General features: G+C 55.8%; 6 protein-coding genes across 6 annotated transcripts; 2 read left to right on the top strand and 4 right to left on the bottom strand.

Moving 5' to 3' along the window:
- Positions 1-169: 169 nt before the first annotated feature.
- QBC33DRAFT_548909 (uncharacterized protein) lies at positions 170-1,698 on the bottom strand. The gene has a single exon (XM_060428914.1). The coding sequence runs from the start codon at positions 1,196-1,198 to the stop codon at positions 554-556; it is 645 nt and encodes a 214-aa protein (XP_060279880.1). The 5' UTR covers positions 1,199-1,698; the 3' UTR covers positions 170-553.
- A 1,542-nt stretch (positions 1,699-3,240) lies between these two features.
- QBC33DRAFT_622644 (uncharacterized protein) lies at positions 3,241-3,868 on the bottom strand. The gene is made up of 2 exons (XM_060432851.1): positions 3,788-3,868; positions 3,241-3,711 (listed from the first exon to the last, which is right to left on the bottom strand). The coding sequence occupies exons 1-2, from the start codon at positions 3,821-3,823 to the stop codon at positions 3,331-3,333; spliced, it is 417 nt and encodes a 138-aa protein (XP_060279879.1). The 5' UTR covers positions 3,824-3,868; the 3' UTR covers positions 3,241-3,330.
- A 357-nt stretch (positions 3,869-4,225) lies between these two features.
- QBC33DRAFT_596826 (uncharacterized protein) lies at positions 4,226-5,701 on the top strand (the record flags this gene model as incomplete). The annotated part of the gene is made up of 4 exons (XM_060431900.1): positions 4,226-4,407; positions 4,509-4,621; positions 4,707-5,384; positions 5,545-5,701. Coding segments are annotated over exons 1-4 (1,035 nt in total), but the record flags the coding sequence as incomplete, so codon positions are not given.
- A 14-nt stretch (positions 5,702-5,715) lies between these two features.
- Positions 5,716-9,455, bottom strand: QBC33DRAFT_596819 (uncharacterized protein; the record flags this gene model as incomplete). Its single annotated transcript, XM_060431899.1, has 3 exons — positions 5,716-5,734; positions 5,812-5,878; positions 5,978-9,455. The coding sequence occupies 3 exons, from the start codon at positions 9,453-9,455 to the stop codon at positions 5,716-5,718; spliced, it is 3,564 nt and encodes a 1,187-aa protein (XP_060279877.1).
- A 1,149-nt stretch (positions 9,456-10,604) lies between these two features.
- Positions 10,605-11,851, top strand: QBC33DRAFT_213285 (uncharacterized protein). Its single transcript, XM_060422692.1, has 3 exons — positions 10,605-11,148; positions 11,215-11,420; positions 11,499-11,851. Exons 1-3 carry the CDS (start codon positions 10,745-10,747, stop codon positions 11,786-11,788), a joined length of 900 nt encoding a protein of 299 aa, XP_060279876.1. The 5' UTR covers positions 10,605-10,744; the 3' UTR covers positions 11,789-11,851.
- Positions 11,852-12,371: 520 nt separating this feature from the next.
- On the bottom strand, positions 12,372-17,009 carry QBC33DRAFT_596810 (uncharacterized protein; the record flags this gene model as incomplete). The annotated part of the gene is made up of 7 exons (XM_060431898.1): positions 14,882-17,009; positions 14,810-14,839; positions 14,543-14,767; positions 14,405-14,512; positions 14,192-14,371; positions 14,040-14,152; positions 12,372-13,965 (listed from the first exon to the last, which is right to left on the bottom strand). The coding sequence occupies exons 1-7, from the start codon at positions 16,709-16,711 to the stop codon at positions 12,372-12,374; spliced, it is 4,080 nt and encodes a 1,359-aa protein (XP_060279875.1). The 5' UTR covers positions 16,712-17,009.
- Positions 17,010-17,457: the final 448 nt, after the last annotated feature.

Genomic DNA, 17,457 nt, shown 5'->3' with positions numbered 1-17,457 from the left:
TTGCACACTAATTATCTGCCACCATTGGCCTTGTATCCGATATGGTACCTATGGGCGAGCATCGCCGGCTTTCCGTTCGGGTCCCCTGCTTATTCGTAGGCGATGTTGAGATGCCGTGTCTCAATGTATTTTATTTCCATCGCCACGGCTCCCACTCAATAACAATCCTTGACAACTGAGTCGTTGTCAAACCCAACCCCAACCGTGACTCCGCTGCACCTTCCGAGCGCAGCTCCGCAGCGGATCGACTTCCCTTTCTGCAAGCGGCGGACGCAGACCATAGTGAGGAAAGAGGGAACCCCGATGCAGGTGTGAGTCAAATTATTGCCACAAGACCAGTTGTGCCCCGAGGGACGAGAAGGCTAACAATGTCGTAGCGTTGCCAGCCTCTTGTGCTGTATCTTCTGCATCTGCTTGACGTGTCATCTGTGCATATCGGGCTGGTGTGAAAACATCAAGCATCGCTCACCGATTAAATTGTGTAATTGTACAAGCTTGACGTGAAACAATGCCTGAGATGGTATGCAAGAGGTTGGAGGAGACAACAGGAACCCTAGACCTCGTACACCTCCTTGGCCGGCTGCGCTTTCTTCCCAAACAATCTTCCAGCAACACGCCCACCGACGCTATCGACCTTCGCACCTAGAAACTTCTTGACAAACCCGTAAACGCCGCTGGCCATCCAAAGAATGGAATTGACAAGATCCAACCAGACAACCTTTTTCATGGTTGAAGTACTAGCCCCCTTGTAGTCGAGCCCATCGTCCCGCTTCAGAAAGATCATCCCCATGACGCCAAACAGAATAATCCACAGAACGAAGAGCACGACATCCCAGGCAAACAAGCGGTAGGTCTTGAACTTGTCGCTCACAGCGCCCAGGGGCGCGGCAAGCGCAAACACCACGGCCGTGATGCACGACATGCTAGCGACGGCGACGCCAAACACCCACTCCGCCACCTGGGCGTTGCCGGCCTTGCGGTCCGCGTCCACGCGGTGGCCGTAGAGTGCCACCACTATGAGGCCGAGGAGGAGCTGGAGGCCGCGGACGACCCAGCGCGGGATGTTTTCCCAGACCTTGAGCGGTGCCGTGGCCGCCTTCTTGCCCAGGGCTGTCGCTGTCTGCGGGTTGAAGGAATCCATAGCCTGCTTGCCTTGGGCGGCGGTTTTGCCGAGCTCGATGAAAGTGGATAGACCCATCTCGTAGGTAACGAATGCCTGCCGATGCGAACGGGTATGATTGTTGCCAGATGGTGTGTCGCGTGATCGGGTAAATCGGGTAGATGGGAGGATGAAGGGCAAATAATGAAAAGCAAGGGATTTGTCGTCTGTGGTGTGCTGTCTAGCAGCTTCTAACTGGTCTTCTAAAAGATATGTCTCAAGATATAAGGAGAGTTGATAGCGGGTGCAAATGCTAATTAGGTGGAGGCACAAAAGAAAGTGCGAGAGACGTTTGAATTTTTTTTTTAAAAAAATAAAAAATTAAACGAAAATAATTGTCGTTATCCGAGAAACTGAGAGGAGAATGTTGGGAATGCGGAAGTAGAGAACGTCCCAGCTAAATACCCAGCTGGCGAGTCACATCTGGCGTATTGTGGCCCAGCGGATTCCCAGTGAATGACAAAGAGGTCTTTCAATGGACGGCGAGACCTTTTCCCTTTCTTTGTCGGTTCGCAGGAACACGTTGAGTTCGAAACATGTGAGGTTCGTCGTTGAAAAGCGGCTTCCAATCAAGCTGGCATGGCCAAGAATTCCAAGAATGTGCGACATATGATTGGTGGCCGACCCGCCCAGACCCACTCACTAACAGGCCAACTTCAGTGATGAAACGCCAGCGCGAGCGCCTACGATGAGCTGTGGTTGGTTTTATTCGCGCTACAATATTTTTCTAAAATTGGTTCGTCAATCCTTATTAGCTCCTGCGGGTTGGCTCTGATTGTCGGACGACCAGACGGGCCGTTAACGCATCGCGTCGCCGAGAGGGCCGGCTTCGCCAAAATCCGCGACTCGGCACGCCTGGCCAAGCGGGCTTAGGGTTCGCCACAAGCAAGCGCCGCGTCTACCGTGACGAATGCTGGTTTACACGTGCAGTTTCTACTTGATGAAATTTGGTGGGCTCCCGAGCTTGGTCCCCAACGCCAACGAACGGGAGGACGATGCGTCTCGCGATGAATACTTGACGTTGCCAGACTTTTGTTAGTACATGGAGCAGATCCTGACGCCCCCGACGAAGTCGGGAGGAGTCCACTTCACGCCGCATGCCGCGTGGGGCACGGTGAGGTCGTCGAGGATCTGTTACGGGCAGGGGCAAAGGTGAATGACTGCTCTCACCCACGACCCCGATCTTGCTGCTTGCCACTTTGCAGCCCTCGGCGGTCAGGCGGAACATCCTCCGGATCCCGATGAGGCACGGGGCGGATCCAGACCACTGCCTGGTTTGGGATTATTATGTCGCGCTACGCGCCGACCAGAAACCCCTCGATCAAGCTAGGGTATCGGGCTACATGCTACATGCTTGATCAAGATGGCCTTGTACCCGGGGGTAGCTCATCTGGGTCATCACGGTCGGTCTTTCCTCCGCTGTGAGTGAAAAGGCGGCATCTGTGGCCGGGCACAAGGGCCACGGCTTGTCCTTCGGCGAAACCCTCCATTAGACTCTACTTGGAGTAGCAGATGACGCCTTGGTATTGCACGACATGCTTATTGAAAGGAGGACGCCTCCTAGTCTAGACCCCAGCTGGAGAGCGGGTGCATATCTCTTGCCTGCCGGTGTTTCTCTCGAGAGGCTTCATTCCTGCATTTATTTACGCTGATCATCCCCGTGGTGCCTATCAAAGCCCTGCTTTGGTCGGCGAAGTTCAAGAACATTGATAGGATAGCATACTGCAGTAGTCTTGGAGCTATAATCTGATATCTATCTCCTTCCCACCCTACCCCTCCGCCAGCTGCGTAAGGCACAGCATTGCGGAGTCGGCGCCAATGAAGCTCCCACCGAACTGCGGGCGTCTGCCAGCTTACTCCACTAGACAAATGAAATATACAGTTTTCTCAAACTTACTTGCTGCGGGTGAGTGCGTTGTGGCTGGCTGGCATATTGGGGGTGGGGGGGTGTTGTGCCGATATCAATCAGGCATGCAATTATGCGTATGAAGGGCTTAACCGAACAGCAAGGGGATTTCAGGTGTCATTGCCACACCCCCCCCTCGGGTCATTGGTTGCAACCAAGGTACTGAGGTCGTTCATTCCCTACTTCTATCTATTTTCTGAGGCTGATGTGCATTTTTTCGGACTATCTGCAGCGTACTATACTGTACAGTACATTTGTGGTAGGATCAAACCTTCCGGCGCTCGCTCCAATGCCTCTCCCGATGCTCCTCCTGTTGCGCGGTGGTCGGGTTCTCGACCTTCTCTAGCTTCATGTCCTTCATCTTATTGGCGGAGATGAGCTGCTTGATCTCGTCCAGTGTGGTAGGGCTGGTGATGGCGAGCACGTCGCTGGACTCGGCGTTCCACAGGTACAGCTTGCCGGGGTTCTTTTCGGCTGTGAAGATGGACTGGCCGCCGCCATACGCGACTTTCCTGCCCATCTTGGGGGTCGGCTTCCCGAGCCCGAGGCTCACTGCGGCGAGTGTTCCCAATCCGTCGTCCTCGTCCCACTCACAGGAGCCGCCCATTTCCTCGTAATCGTCGGTCCACCCTGTCGGCATGGCAGCCTTTTTGTTTCTCTGTTCAATCCACCTGACACTGCATTACACGGGGTTGGGGGACGAAATGAGATTTGGTGCTTACATTGGCACTGCCGCTACCACTGGTTCCGCTAGCCATTTTTAGGCGTGTTTATGCGTGGTGTTGCGGACGATATTCTGTGTGTGGTTCGAAATGAAAGGAGAAGCAGGGCGGGGAATCAATAGGTGCCATAAATACAGCGAGCTGGTCAGCGGAGGGGGTACTCCGTAGCGTTGTTCTTTACAGTGTCTATTGGCGGCGAAAATGGGCCAATCAGAGACATGGGCCCCCCCCACGCCTAACTAGGTAGTACCTACCTACCAACTTGCCAAAAGTATGTACTGTACATACAGTACAATGCAGAGCAGTGTACTGTACCTGGAATATATGTATGTACCTCTGAATATACACACCCCTTGTCCCATGCAGAGAGAGCCCATGCGGAGAGAGAACCGGAGCAAGGAATAAAAGGTGATCCTCGAAAGCACTGCATGCTGGCATCCGGTCGAGGTCTGGAGGCACCTTTGCAACACCGAGAGCACACTTGGCCCCCCTATTCTTGATTCCCAACAGTTCTCCCACTTCAGACAGACGCCATGGCCGATGCTGATGCTGAAGTCATCTTGGACTTTGGCGGCGTGAACCTGAAGACGTTATACGACACTAAAAACGGCGCAACTGACGTAAGTACAACCTACTTACCTTATGCACCATCTGACAAGCGTTTTATCGCTGTGGGAAGATTACCTTTTCTGATTCGATTCCATGGCTGCCATGAGAATAGGTCTACGAGTATCTTCAACAAGTCATTACCAACTATAACACACTCGAACCTCAGATTAGCGACGCTACCAGGGATGAGTTGATCACAATCAGGGATCAGTTGATGCTTCTGAGGTAATTAAATGCCGAATATCCACCACTCTTGCCCCTCTACTGCTGAGTCGCGGTCGCAGCTAATACGGTAATACTGGTCGCGCAGCCTTCCAGCGGGTGCCGAATACATTGTATTGAACAAGAACATGAAGCCCGCTCCGAATATGAGGCCCGACCAACATATTCGCCGCGAGTTTATGAAGACCTGGCTGGACAAACCCAAGCCAGCCGGCGCCTCCAAGTTCTCGGTATTGGCAAAAGAGTCCCCCCACTACTGGTCCAAGCAGGACGTCAAGCGCCCCTACTGGAACCCATACGACCTCTTGGGGTTGTTCCTTTCTAAGATGGGCCCGGCTCCGGGCCACGGCGCCGCCGACATGCACAATTTCTACCTCCCGCTCACAGCCGTCTATGCCCGCTTCTGTCAGTGGATCGGCGGCAACATGGAACCGGCCACGGTGCCTCCTGAGGACCCAACAAAGAGGAAGAAGGGCCCAAAGGGTAAGGGCGTCGGCGACCCATCCTACTTCTACCAGTGCACCTGGGACCCAACCACCGGCGACTTCTTCCTCGGCGCCACCCTGGCCGGGTACGCGTACGGCGGTGGAAACGAGACCGGCACATGGGAGGAGACGTTGAAGTTGAAACGGTACGACCTCCTGAACAACTTCCACCAGTTCCCCGGCACTTGGGAGTATCCAGCAGCCCCTACCCACGAGATTCAACAAAAGACCACACGGTTTGGCAACTGTGGCGAGACATATCCTTACCTGGAGATGCTTGGGTGAGACTCCCTATCCCCCTTAATCACCCTACTGTATCTTTCTCCTCCACTTGCTCGCTCGCTCTCTGCTCTCCTTTCCTGTAATATAATTATGAAGTCGTCATAGGATGGTCTAAGCAAGCCCGATGATGTACCTTTTGCTGACGAGTTCCACTTCCAGCCCCCACGTAAACGACGTAGAGGACAGGAGGAGGATTCACGGACTCGCCCTTCAGCGCGATTTTTCTTCGGTTGTGGAGTACAGCACTCCAGACTTCTTCAGGTTCCTTGGCCCGCCCTGCATCAACTGCCAGGCACTGCTCTCGTTTGCCGGCATCATTTGGATCAACAACTACGTCGAAGACGTCGATCTAGATCCCAATAGTTTTTGAACTTAGCAGTAGCACTAGCGCCAGGAGCACCTCTTTGAGAATACTTATTTACGTACTGATCTACGAAAATTTCCACAATCTCGATGACAAAGACCAGCGTGAATGACTTGAAGACTGCACGACCTAGACACCCTCAAAGGCACTAACAACCCCCCCTCCCCCCCCCAAAACCACCTCACGCAAGATCATCCGTAGCATACCAACTCCCAAGTCAACCCCCACTGCCGCTCTTGCGCAGCGAAACAATAAACTGCCCCTCCCTCGGCACCGTCTCGTTGACATACTTGTAATACGCCGCCGTGTACAGCGTCAACAGCGTCCTGTCCTCCCCCCCAAACGTGCTATTCGGCAGCGCCAAGCACAGCAGAAAACTCATCTCCCTGACCGCCCTAAGAAACGTCCACCCCTTGGCGCTGCGCGGCAGCAGGCGCAGGATCAGGCACGGCACCCCGTCCATGTCCCCCAGGGCGGACAGCACGGCGAACCGCAGGTTGCTCAGCATGCGCGGGCCCGGCCCGTCGTAGGCCCCGAACAGACGATGGCTGTTGGGGTCGTCTGCCGGGCCCAGGGGGACGATGATCTGGAACTCCATCAGCCGGTAGTCGCTGTGCTCCGTGTTGGATACCTGCACCGAGAAGACTATGTCCTGGGCCACGGCGGTGTTGGGGGAGGAGGAGGTCTGCACTGAGGAAAACCCCGTGGTGTACACGCTGCAGTCGTACACGGGCGGTCCGGCGGGGTCGGAACCCTGGGGGATGTAAATGGTTTTGATGGGGCGTGCTACGAAATCTCGCCCTGGGGGGTTGATTCCAGAAGGGGGAAGCATGCCCGGGTGAGAGGGTTCGTAAATGGGGATGGAGCGGACGTGAGGGGCGAGGTTGGATTGAAGGACGTGCGAGAGCGGTTGGTAAGAGTCGTGTCGCTGGAAGAGGGCGGCGTTGGGCACCACTTCAGCCTCCTCTTCGGCAGGTGTACTCTCTCCGGCGGACTCGTCATCATCATCTTGATCGCTGTCATCGTCGTCATCCTCCTCAACAAGTCGGCGGACACGCGAGGGATTCATGAGCCTGAGACTCCGAGGTCCTTTGCTCTCATCCACCAGCTTCGCAAATATTGCTGACGCGGCCTGATCTTGGGCGCTGATGGTGAGGCTGTAAAAGGGGTCGTTGAGCTGCATGGCCATCAACGCTGAGTTGGGTGTGTCGTCGTCAAAGTACTTTTTGTCCATCTTCTCCCTCAAGATAGACAACTGCTGCTCGGCGAAAAAGGGCAGCCGAATGACGCGCAGGTCGTTCAGTTGGGTGGAAGGGTCGGTGCTCCAGACGAAGAAATTGCTGGCATCGCTCGACTTCATGTCGATCGACACAAGAGGCTTGTGCCGGAGCGGATCCGTTTCTCGAGAGGCCTGGTCGACGGTGTACTCCTTCTGAATATCGATGCCCACGTTGTCCTTGGTCAGACCGTGTCCAACGGCAAACCTCTGTTGGTGCGGAGGCTGAGTGAATCGCAGACCGGTAAAATCCGTCGAGCCAGGTAGCCTGTCCAGCATGCCCATCATGACTCCGTCGGCTACAATCTCGTGCCTCAGCAGCGGAGCCCTGTCGGGAATTGTCCCCTCGGGCGGCTCGGGGACTGTAGTCACCTTGAGGTCGGGGAACATGGTCACAAGGTCGGACCTGAGATAGAAGCCGTAGGTGGGGATCTGGGGCGAATGGGTCTGATGCTCGGGCGTATGATGGATGAAGGTGTTGATGGCGCTCTTGATGGCCACGCGGTCGCGGTCTTCGCCCATGTGGTTGGCCAGACTAAGCGCCCCGTCGATCAGGGCATCCACCCAGTTGGGGTCGATGTAGAAGAAGCGAAGGCTCTCGTGTTGCAAGTGGCTTGGGTCGCTGATCAGATAATGCGCGGGCACACCGGACAAGAACATGCGGTCCATCACCCATGCCAGCACCTGCATCCAGTCCGTCGAGACTGGATCGTTGGTCTCGTCGTAGATGGTCCCGTCTTTGGCCATGGCGAGGTCGTGCGCCGCCCGGGTGGCTTGGAAGAGATACTGGTCCTTGATCTGGATCGAGTTGAACCCTAGCGACGGGTACTGACTTTTCGCCAGGCGCGGCCGGAGCCACCTCTTCCTGGGCGGACGGGGCATAAAACCACGACCGCCGTCGCCGAGATGGATACGGTCCAGATGGCCTACTGTACTCTTGAGATCCTCGAGAATGTCGGCTCGGCTGCGGAAGCTCGACTTGCCGCCCACAGATAGGATGATGTTGATCTTGGACTCCTTCATGGCGCGATGCTGGATCGCCGTGCGCAACCGAGCCAAAGCCGCAGCGAACCCCTGGTCTCCCAGGGCCAGAACGCGCCCAACTTGCCACGCGACCGAGTAGCTCACATCCATGATGCCTACCTGTCGATCGAGGATCTGGAGATCCTGGCCCGAGTTGGAGCATCTGTCGCGGTTTGGGAGACGTGCAACAAACGTCGGCGTGAAAGGGCCGCGATAGAGCGCCGCCACCTGCTCTCCTGTCTGGACTCGGTACTTGACAAGCGTGTACCCGTCCTGGAGACGCTGAGCGAGGCGCCTTGGCACCTTGTCGGGCAAGGCAAGGAGAGGGTTGATGATCGGGTCAGGGGCGCGGAGGACATCCAATGTCTTCCCGAGGTTGACAAACGCGTCGTAGACGTTGAGCATGTTGGGCGGGTTGACGGTGTAGTTCCAGCTGTGGAGGGAACACAGGGCCACAAAGTTCTTGTCATCGGGAAAGCCCTCCATGCCCTCCACTCCCTCTATGGAGACGAGATGGACCGACACGGAGACTGGCGTTTCGTTCTCAAGAGGCCCAGCACGGCTCCCCACCACGACGGAGAAGATGCCGACATCCTCCTTGCCAGCCACGGCCATGCCCGTGGTGTTGATGTTGCGCACATGGGCGAGGTACTTGTATTTGGTCGTGTCTGGCGATGCCGGGACAAGCCGCTTGTTGTTTTCGTCAAAGGTGGAGAACATGCTCTTGAACAGATCGGGCTTGATGAAGATGAAATCGCCCTTGGCATCTTTAATGCTCTCGGGCCCCAGCTCGGGGGTGATGGGAGTGGCGGCAGTGCTGATCTTCCAGAGGTCTCCCACCGCCATGTTGACGGCCAGAGTCGGTGTCTGCTTGAACTGCATGCCACCCAGAGCGTCGGGGGCGAGCTTGAGTTCGTCCTGGGTGAAGGTGAAGAGGGTCAGCCATGGCACCTTGTTGCGCTTGTCTCCTCTGTCGTCGTCCTTGGGACTGCCCCGTCTCTCCCAGGGCAGATGAGGGTCGCTGAGCACGACATGGGGAAGGATACGATGGTCGTCGGGATATCCAGACGGAGGGTAAGTGGAGTAGACTGATCCCTCGGGCAGGGAGAACTGGGGCGCGTCGACAAAGAAGTCTTGCTCCGAGACGAGCACAAGATCATTGCCACCTCCTGGTGCTTTAACGGTCTGCGTGGCCAGTACGGTGTGCTTCGGGCCGGCCTCGAGCCCGGGAGCCCAGAAGGAGTTGAGCTTCTCCTCGCCGGGATTCAAGGTAGGCTGGTCATCTTCTTCGGCACCGAGGAGACCGTGTGCGATTTTACTGAGGGTGACTTTCCGGCGGGCATGACGGAGGGTCAGATGGCGGGGGGAGTTGATTGCCCGACTCTTGCCCCCAGTGAAGATGGCCATGATGGGACAGAACAAAAAAGCAGAAGAAAGTCAGTGTTTTTTTTCCCGATTCTGGACGGCTGGCTAGGAGGCGGGGGCGGTGGATGAGCCTTCGGACCAAAAGATCTCATGAGCGTTCAACTTTCTCCTCGTTTTGCATGCTAGGAATCAGTCACAAAAGAGATCCGGTTCAGTCTCAGCTACTAAGCTTCGTCTGGCATCGGCATCGGAAAGGTTTACTAGTGAACCAGCAGGACTCCACGGCGGAGAGGGAGGGGGAAGAAGAGGAGGGGAATTCAGGGGGCGTGTTTGCAACATGTTCACGTAGGTGCATAATTATTAATTACTTGGCAAAGGTCCCATGCGTGATAATGTCACCCCTCGGCCCATATCCAAGCCATGTTTATACATTCACCTCTCCCTCCAGTCTGTCCCGTCACCAGGTACGTACAAACGCATGTACAGTAGGTACAGTACATAGAACCACATTTGACAGCAACCCCGCACCCACGCTTGACATGCTTGTGTGCGTGGAAAGTCGAGCATGCATCTGTCAAATGCGTCTGAATATGCATGCATAAATCCCAATAGTTGCGCTAGTAACCGTCGATCGCGCGACAACGCGCATCCAATCGCCATATCGTCAACTCGAGCATGTTTATCGCCATTCAAAACCTCGAGCACCAAGGAGTCGCATGTGATGATTACGATGCATTCATAAATGGAATTGGTAAAGCCTACATGCAAGATTGGCTTCCAAGAGAGCTGAACCACCCTCGGCTCGAGGCTTTTTTTGCAGATCCCAGCCCAATTGTTGCCATATCCTCTGCAACTCGTGGAGAACACCGGTGCGGGGTCCCCCAAGCCGATCACTTCCCTTCGTCGTCCCTTCGTCGAAGGCTAGGCGAGGGAGGAGGACATGTCAGACAAAGGATCCTCCGCTTTACGACAACGAGTGGCTGCCATGCCGACTCGGCTCTCCCAATCATGATGAATCCGCTTTCGCTGCGGCAACAGCTAGGTCGATGAGCAGTTACACATGCACATCAGCTCTTGCGCCACCGGCTACCTCATCAACAATGCTGGCGAGAGATGTCGAGTCTTGGGATACCATGGAAGCTCTTGGAATTTTGAATTGTGTCTGGGATTCTCCGTCTCCGTGGATATAAATTCAGCGCCATCGACTCTCTGAACGAGACTCACAGCCCAGCCGCCCCCACAACAAGCAAGCACTCAACCAGCACCTTATCCCAACATCTCCATTTCCCCATATCAACACTTCCAAATCCACCCAAACAACTATCATCACCATGCCTGGAGCAGCCGCCATCATCAACCCCAACGCTCCCGCGAGCAAGCGGATTCATCTGTTCTATAACACCAACACCAAGAACCTCGGCATTCAGCTTCGTGATGAGTCAAAGACCGTTGACGAGACTGAGACCTTCGTGCCCTCCGACACTGACCAGCCTGGCCTCATCGTCAATCCCTCGCAGATCACCAGCACCGATTTGACGGGCGTCAATATTGTCGTCGGTTTCACTGCCAAGCCGAAAGAAACGACGGTTTCGCATGAGAACTGCGGCTGCGACCCGACCCAGAACGATGTCTCCATCATCAGCCCCGTCTACAAGCCCATTTCCGCGACCGAGGTCAGCAACCTGACCATTGCCAGCACCTCTTCGGACAGCACTGCCTATATCTTCTACCTGACGTGAGCCCACACCTGACAATGAGAGTCCAAGAACAGAAAATAATACTGACAAACAAATTAACCCAGTGGCACCGATTTCAATACCACGACCATCAATGAGATCACCCTCGGCGAGGATTCTCCTGGCAGCTATGAAAACACGGTCAGAATCCTGCCCGGGAGCTCCCTCGCTGCCTACTACGTCGCAGAGCAGGATAACCGCTACATCCTCTACCAGGCCCACAAGCCGGTGAGACTGCACGAGTACTCTCCCAATACCGAGAGCGTTAGCGGTAAGCGGTAGTCCTGCCATCCATCTTCTCTCCCAAGACAAATAAATGATTTGCTAAACAATTGGGGGGCTTGGGCAGACACCGAACTCGTCAACTCGGGCGACGCCAAGCCGAACACTCCGCTGGCGGCTACCATCGTCGACGGCAAGGTCTACCTCTACTACATCGACGGCAGCAACCAGCTCCGCGTCATCACCAAGACCGGCGGTAGCTGGGGATCGTCCTCGCCCGTTGCTTCGGCGCACGCCTCGGTCGACGACGCGAGCCAGATCGCCATCGTGCCAGCCGCCAACGGCAACCACATCTTCTATACCGCCCAGGGAGACACCAAGTACAAGTTCCAACACATAGTTGACAAGCGCACATAGGGAGCCACCGTGGTATTGTCCCCTATTAGTGGCACCCACTTTCTTTGTGTCTTGAGACATGTGTGTGTGGGGAGACGGGGGTTCGCATTCTGGCAGCCGAGAGTACGGTCTTTACCGTTATTTGTCTATTGTCTAGTTCGTCCGTCCATAGCTTGGGCTGTGCATCCTGGAGACACACGGGGCCAAACTAGTGTCTCGCTCAATGCTGGACAGTGCTGTCGTGTTAATGCTACTTTGTTTGCTACTTTGGTTGCCCTGATCTCTTCCGCCGCTGGGTGATAACCAAGATGCAGCTTCAAATGTGATGTAATCAGTGGCCCTTACTTTGCGCAGATTGCCATATCCACATGGAGGTAGTTTACGCATGACAAATAAATACAAAATTATTCAGTATCGGATAAACTGACTGAAAGTTATAGATGACCAACATGGCCGGACAGGTAACGCAACTCGACCCCTGAATCCCCTGAATCTCTGAAAAGGGGCACGGGCGTGGAGGCCAAAACGTTGTCTTGCATCACGCGTGTCTGAAAGCCGTTATATAGCAACTCCAATTCCTCCAATTTCAGAAAGTCTCGGCTCATTACTCCCCATTGTCACCGTCATCATCCGTCTTGGGATCCTCCGTCATGATCGGCCTCCTCAACTGTAAGAACCCCTCCACAGCCGTGTACGGCGCGTTCTGGAACCCCGGACTCAACAGATTCCCCTTCTTCTCAATCCCGTACGCATTGTACACCGGTACCGGCACGTCTTCTTCTTCTTTTCCCTGGTCCTGGGGCGGCGTCGGATCAACATACGGCTGCAACCAGTTCCAATCGCCCGCAGCCAGCGCCGGCAACCCCACATTCACCGGGGGTCTCTCCTTTGCGATATCGGCCGTCAGTTTCCTAGAGGGGTCGTAGCCCTTGACGTCGTCGATCAGAGTGAGCGGACCGGCGTGGAGGAAGGCGACCATGTTGTTCAGCGCGTCTTGCCAGGTCCACGATCTCAACGCCAGCGCCGTGGCCGGGAGAAAAGAGGAATATGCATGGATGGCGGTGAAAGGGTCGACAATGGCTCCGAACACGTGTAGGCCCAGCTGGGAGTTGTGTTGGTCTGCATACGACCGCGGGGATACGAGCCCCGAATAATTGGGGGGATCGTCCTCGGGGAAGGGGGGAACATAGTAGGGCTTGAAGGTGGGGTAGTTGTCCTTGGCGATTGGAATGAGGTTCTTGAATTCGTTGTTCTTGGAGACGAAGTAGGTCTTGACGAAGTCGTACGCGAGTTCTTCGCCGGATTCAGGGTCAGGCTGGGAGTAGCCGTCAAAGTACCCTACCAGGCCGTCGTACTCGCGTTCTTTGTCGCCAAGTTTGACATGAAAGATGTATCCGTCGTCGGGATTGGAGGGGTCGATGAGCTGCCGCTCGGGGGTAGAGATCTTGGAGCGGGTTGATTGGTTGGTGAGCGGCGGGGAGTCCAGTTCGAGCGACCAGCCGGTGTTTACCAATGCCAGGGGCTTGCCGACGACCGAACCAAGAAACTGGGCGTAGGAGCTTGGAGCAGGGGGCAAGCTGTCCAGGGCCATGGTTAGCATCGACCAGAACCCCTTGAGGTAGTCTGGCTGCCTGAGGCGCTGGATCAGGGCGTCGAGCCTGGCAAGATCATTCGATGTTGTTGTGGGGGAAGGCTTGGGAGGTTCGAACGGAGACCACTTGGGTGATTCGAGTGCCCCGTTGGGTCCCCCGATGCGAACCTCGCCGTAAAAGGTGCCGTCCTTGAGGAAGAGCTGGATGCCGTAGTCCGCGTAGTTGGTTACGATCCACCCCCAGATGGGACTCTCCCACTCCGTCGTAGGGCGCCAGTATGGCGGTGACTGCGTTTCCTTTGCCTTTGGTTTCCCGGTGGATGTGGGGGGTGCAGGAGTAGGAGCAGGGAGGGCGGTCGTGGTGATAAACTCTGCGTTGAGCCGTGCGTTCTGATTGATCTGAGGGGGCAGCTGGATGAACTCGCACGCGCCACCGTTGTTCTGAATTACCGTGTTGGCGACCTTCTCATCACCCACCTGGACCCCCTGCGGCTCGTAAAAGTCGCTGATGCAGGGGTACAGAGGTGGGTGACCTTCCAGGCGTGGCTGCGGATCTATGGCGACTACCGCCTGGCCGAACTTGTCGATGATGTTGAGCTTCCGGAATCTGGACCACATGTTAAGTATTAATTGACTTGTAAAAAGGGAAAGAGGGGAGGGAGGTTGAGGGTCAATAATTACCTCATCTGACCGTGCGTGGCCGGCTTGAACGGGCAATACTTGTCGTTGGCAAAGCTCGCCGACGCCGCAAAGGGTGTAAACGCGGAATTGCCGGCGATAAGCTCGATGTTCTCCTTTGTAAGCCCGGCCTGGTTAAACTGCGCCGCCCCGACCGCCGTGACCTTGTCCCCGTCCCGCGCCACCTCTTTGTACTCGGGTTTTACATGCGTGCCCTGGTTGAGTGTGAGCAGGCCCTCGGTGAGTCCCGACAGCGGACAAGACAAGTATGACAGCTCGTTGATGTGGTCCAGTAGGTTTTTGCGCTCATCTTCAGAGAGGTACTCATTGAGAATCTTCGGAGGCGTGTCGGAAAACAGCTGCCTCACCTTGGCGGCAAGGGAGAAACTTGGCTGGGGTAGGATAAGGACCCGCCCCGAAAGGATCCGGGTGTCGGGAGGCTCCTTCGTGTTTGGGGACTGCAGGCGCTTCGCAATCTCCTCCCATAGAGGCTTTCCACTCGGGACCTCGACGCCATACCGGACGAGCTTATTGTCCGATAGCCGGGATGCTTGTTCGTCCAGGGCCCACCACTCGAAGGGGACGTGGGTGTATTCTGCTTCCCACTCGACGTAGAGCGGGAACCACGGCTGCCGATCACCCCACTCATCTCGCAGTGTGGCCTCGCCGCCGGGTGAGTCGTGGAATTGGGGATACGCATGTTCTTTCGGGGGATCCTTGGAGGGCTGCTGCTCAGGGAGCAGGGCAAAGAATTCGCCAAGAAGGCTAGCGACCTCCTTGAGAGGGAGGGTATCGGGGAACGCCTTCTGAATGTCTAGCCCCAGCTGATTCAATTCGTCAGGGACGTGGTCTGATACGACTGTCTGCACGGGTAGTCGAACCGAGACATTGTTGGAGAAATCAGCGGGCCATCCTGACTCGACGCCACCGACGAGCAAGGTAGGATCGCGGGCCCGATAAAAGAAGGGCAGGGTGCCGGTCTTTGAGGTGGCTAGGGGGGTGTTCTGCTGCCTCTTATCTTCTATCTGCCGGCGCAGGGTGACGATGAAGGACTGCATCTGGCTAATTCGCGTGGCGAGGTCGGTGGCTTGGCTGTTGTACGTCGGGTTCTTGCTCGGCCGATCCTTGTTGGACACGTCACTGACGTATTTCCACCAGAGGGAAAACATGTCCCAGCGACGCTGACGAGCCAGGCGGTCGCAGCCATCGAGCAGCTGTTGGAGCTGGTTGATCTCCTCCAGGGCCCCGATGGAATCATCATTGGGCTTCGTTGGCCTTCCAGTTGAGTCTTCGCCGCCGAGGAAGAAGTGTGTGCCCCCCTTGGCGCGGGAGAAATTCCAGTTATACACCGTGTCCTTGGCCTCGCGCTGTCCCTCGACACCGTCGTCTCGGGCGTGCAGTAGCGAGTCGATGGCCAGAATGTCCTCTTCCAACTTGGCTATCAGACCCTCTTCGTGCCCTTCGCGTGCCTTGCAGTAGGTGAGCAGGGCATCCATTGGCGTCGTACCGATGGAAAGGGCGGCAACTTCATGGTTCTTGATTCTTGCAGCATAGTCGTCCGCTGGGACCGACTTGGGCTTCGAGCTGTGGTCCCACTTCACGTCGTAAATGGCGCCGTGGCAACACAGGCGTGCCGGATCTGACGACTTGAGCCATGCATCGGTAACCTCCGAGATGCCGCTGTCGACGAGCGTCATGAACAGACCATCGAGCTTCTGCGAGTGGGTAAACTGCCGGGACTCGTCATAGAGAGGATCTGTGACATTGTCTTTGTGCCAGCCAAAGAGGTAGTAGCTCGCATTGGCGTGGTCCAGGTAGAGTGGTGACCCGTCGGGCCCGTCATACTGGAAGTTGTCCAAGATGCTGAAGACATTGGAGTTGTGCAGCTGGAAATCGGCGAACAGTTGGTTGTTGCTGCGGAGTAGACTCATGTTGTCGATGTACGCGGTTCCCTTTTCCTGGCCCGAGGTCCACTTCTCGAGGGGTGTCTTCCTCCCGACGAACACCTCGGCTTGCTGCACAATGTTGGCATCCCGTCCATCGTGTCCATCGGCCACCCCGACGACAAACGGGGAGACGTCAACCTCGAGGTCGTAGTCGGCCGGAATGCAGTCCAGCTTCCAACGGTAGTCGCTTTCGATCACCCAAGCCTGGTACTCCTTGAAGCTGGATTTGGCAGATTCTGGGGAAATACTATCCAGGTCCAGCTTGCGCACAACAATCCATCTAGTCGGGGGCTGGAGGAATTCGGGCGTGTTGCTGGACTCGGCGGTCTTCAGATTCTTGTCCCTTGGTGGCAATCCGCGTTGGAGCCGCTCATGGTCTCGCCGATTCTCTGGCACCGAGTCGGCCGAGGTCACACCCGTGCGGTAGACCTGGGGCAAGATCCAGTGGATGTAAACTCCATGGCGGTTTCGACGAGGAGCAGGGTCTGGTCTCGCCCCCAGATCTGTCATGCGCGAGTTTTTGTCCGCTGGGGCAGAGTTGTGCATGTCTGCATGGTTCATTACATCGCTTTGAAGAACAAAGTTGTCCAGACGAAGGAAGGTGTAGTTTGGCTGGGTGATTGGAACGATGCGGGCCCCATCGTCGCCATCCTGTCCAGTGTTGCACACCGCCGGGTTCAGAACGAACGCCTGCAACTGTACCGGCACAAGAAGCAACGAATCTGCCATGGTGTGTAGATGCTATGCTATCACGAAGCAAGAAGATGTTGCAAGCAAGCCTGGGCAAGACGGGAGGGGAGGGGTACCGAGTAGAATGAGTCAGGGGTCAGGTGTCAGGGCGAGTCCTCCCAAACCACAGCGGATAAAGTAAACAGTAATTACAGCTCACCGTGAGCTGTGATAAACAAAGTCAATCAACAGCGGTAACGGGGGCATGGGATGGGGGGTATGGCCGCACCAGGATATCCCGAATGCCCGAGATGGTTGCAGTCCAGGCCACACACAATTGTTCCTTACTTCATCCTTTCCCCACTCGATACGTCAGTCGATATTACTTGCATGGCATCCAATCACCCTCTGCTTGCATCATTCTTCGGCCCTTATTGCTATGTCACACAGCTGTTCTCTGCATGACCTGCAAAGAGTTTCGAATGAGGAAAAACTCATCATCGCAGGCTGGCTGAGCGCGGAGGAAGAAGTGGTTGGGTAACATTGCAGGCTCGGTAAATTTCGAGGCATAAGCGGTGATCTTATGACTAGGTTCTGGCCTATTATAATTTAGGTTTGTCGGTTCGGGCCGTTGCCTGGGATGGACCAGCGAGTACATCGGTTGGATGTCGCTCCGGTTGCGTGTCGCGATTGCGGGGAAAGCCGAGATGACGACGCGCGGGCACACAAACACGGCGTTGGTGATCTCCAGGGCTGACTGCAAGAGGCGAGCTGAAACTGCAGTAGGCTGCACGTCAAATAACGGT

The sequence above is a fragment of the Phialemonium atrogriseum genome, assembly GCF_030411735.1.
Source record: "Phialemonium atrogriseum strain 8032-3 unplaced genomic scaffold QBC33scaffold_29, whole genome shotgun sequence".
Taxonomy (NCBI): domain Eukaryota; kingdom Fungi; phylum Ascomycota; class Sordariomycetes; order Cephalothecales; family Cephalothecaceae; genus Phialemonium; species Phialemonium atrogriseum.
Note: the sequence above shows the minus strand (reverse complement) of the source record. Positions and strands in the feature narration are given on the sequence as shown.

Excerpts from the sequence above, each read along its gene's own strand:
- QBC33DRAFT_548909 (XM_060428914.1), bottom strand. The coding sequence starts at position 1,198 with ATGGGTCTATCCACTTTCATCGAGCTCGGCAAAACCGCCGCCCAAGGC.
- QBC33DRAFT_622644 (XM_060432851.1), bottom strand. The coding sequence starts at position 3,823 with ATGGCTAGCGGAACCAGTGGTAGCGGCAGTGCCAAT. Across the intron at positions 3,712-3,787 it reads GTGGTAGCGGCAGTGCCAAT|GCTGCCATGCCGACAGGGTG; the intron begins GTAAGCACCAAA and ends AGAAACAAAAAG.
- QBC33DRAFT_213285 (XM_060422692.1), top strand. The coding sequence starts at position 10,745 with ATGCCTGGAGCAGCCGCCATCATCAACCCCAACGCTCCCGCGAGCAAG. Across the intron at positions 11,149-11,214 it reads GCCTATATCTTCTACCTGAC|TGGCACCGATTTCAATACCA; the intron begins GTGAGCCCACAC and ends AAATTAACCCAG. Across the intron at positions 11,421-11,498 it reads CAATACCGAGAGCGTTAGCG|ACACCGAACTCGTCAACTCG; the intron begins GTAAGCGGTAGT and ends GGGCTTGGGCAG.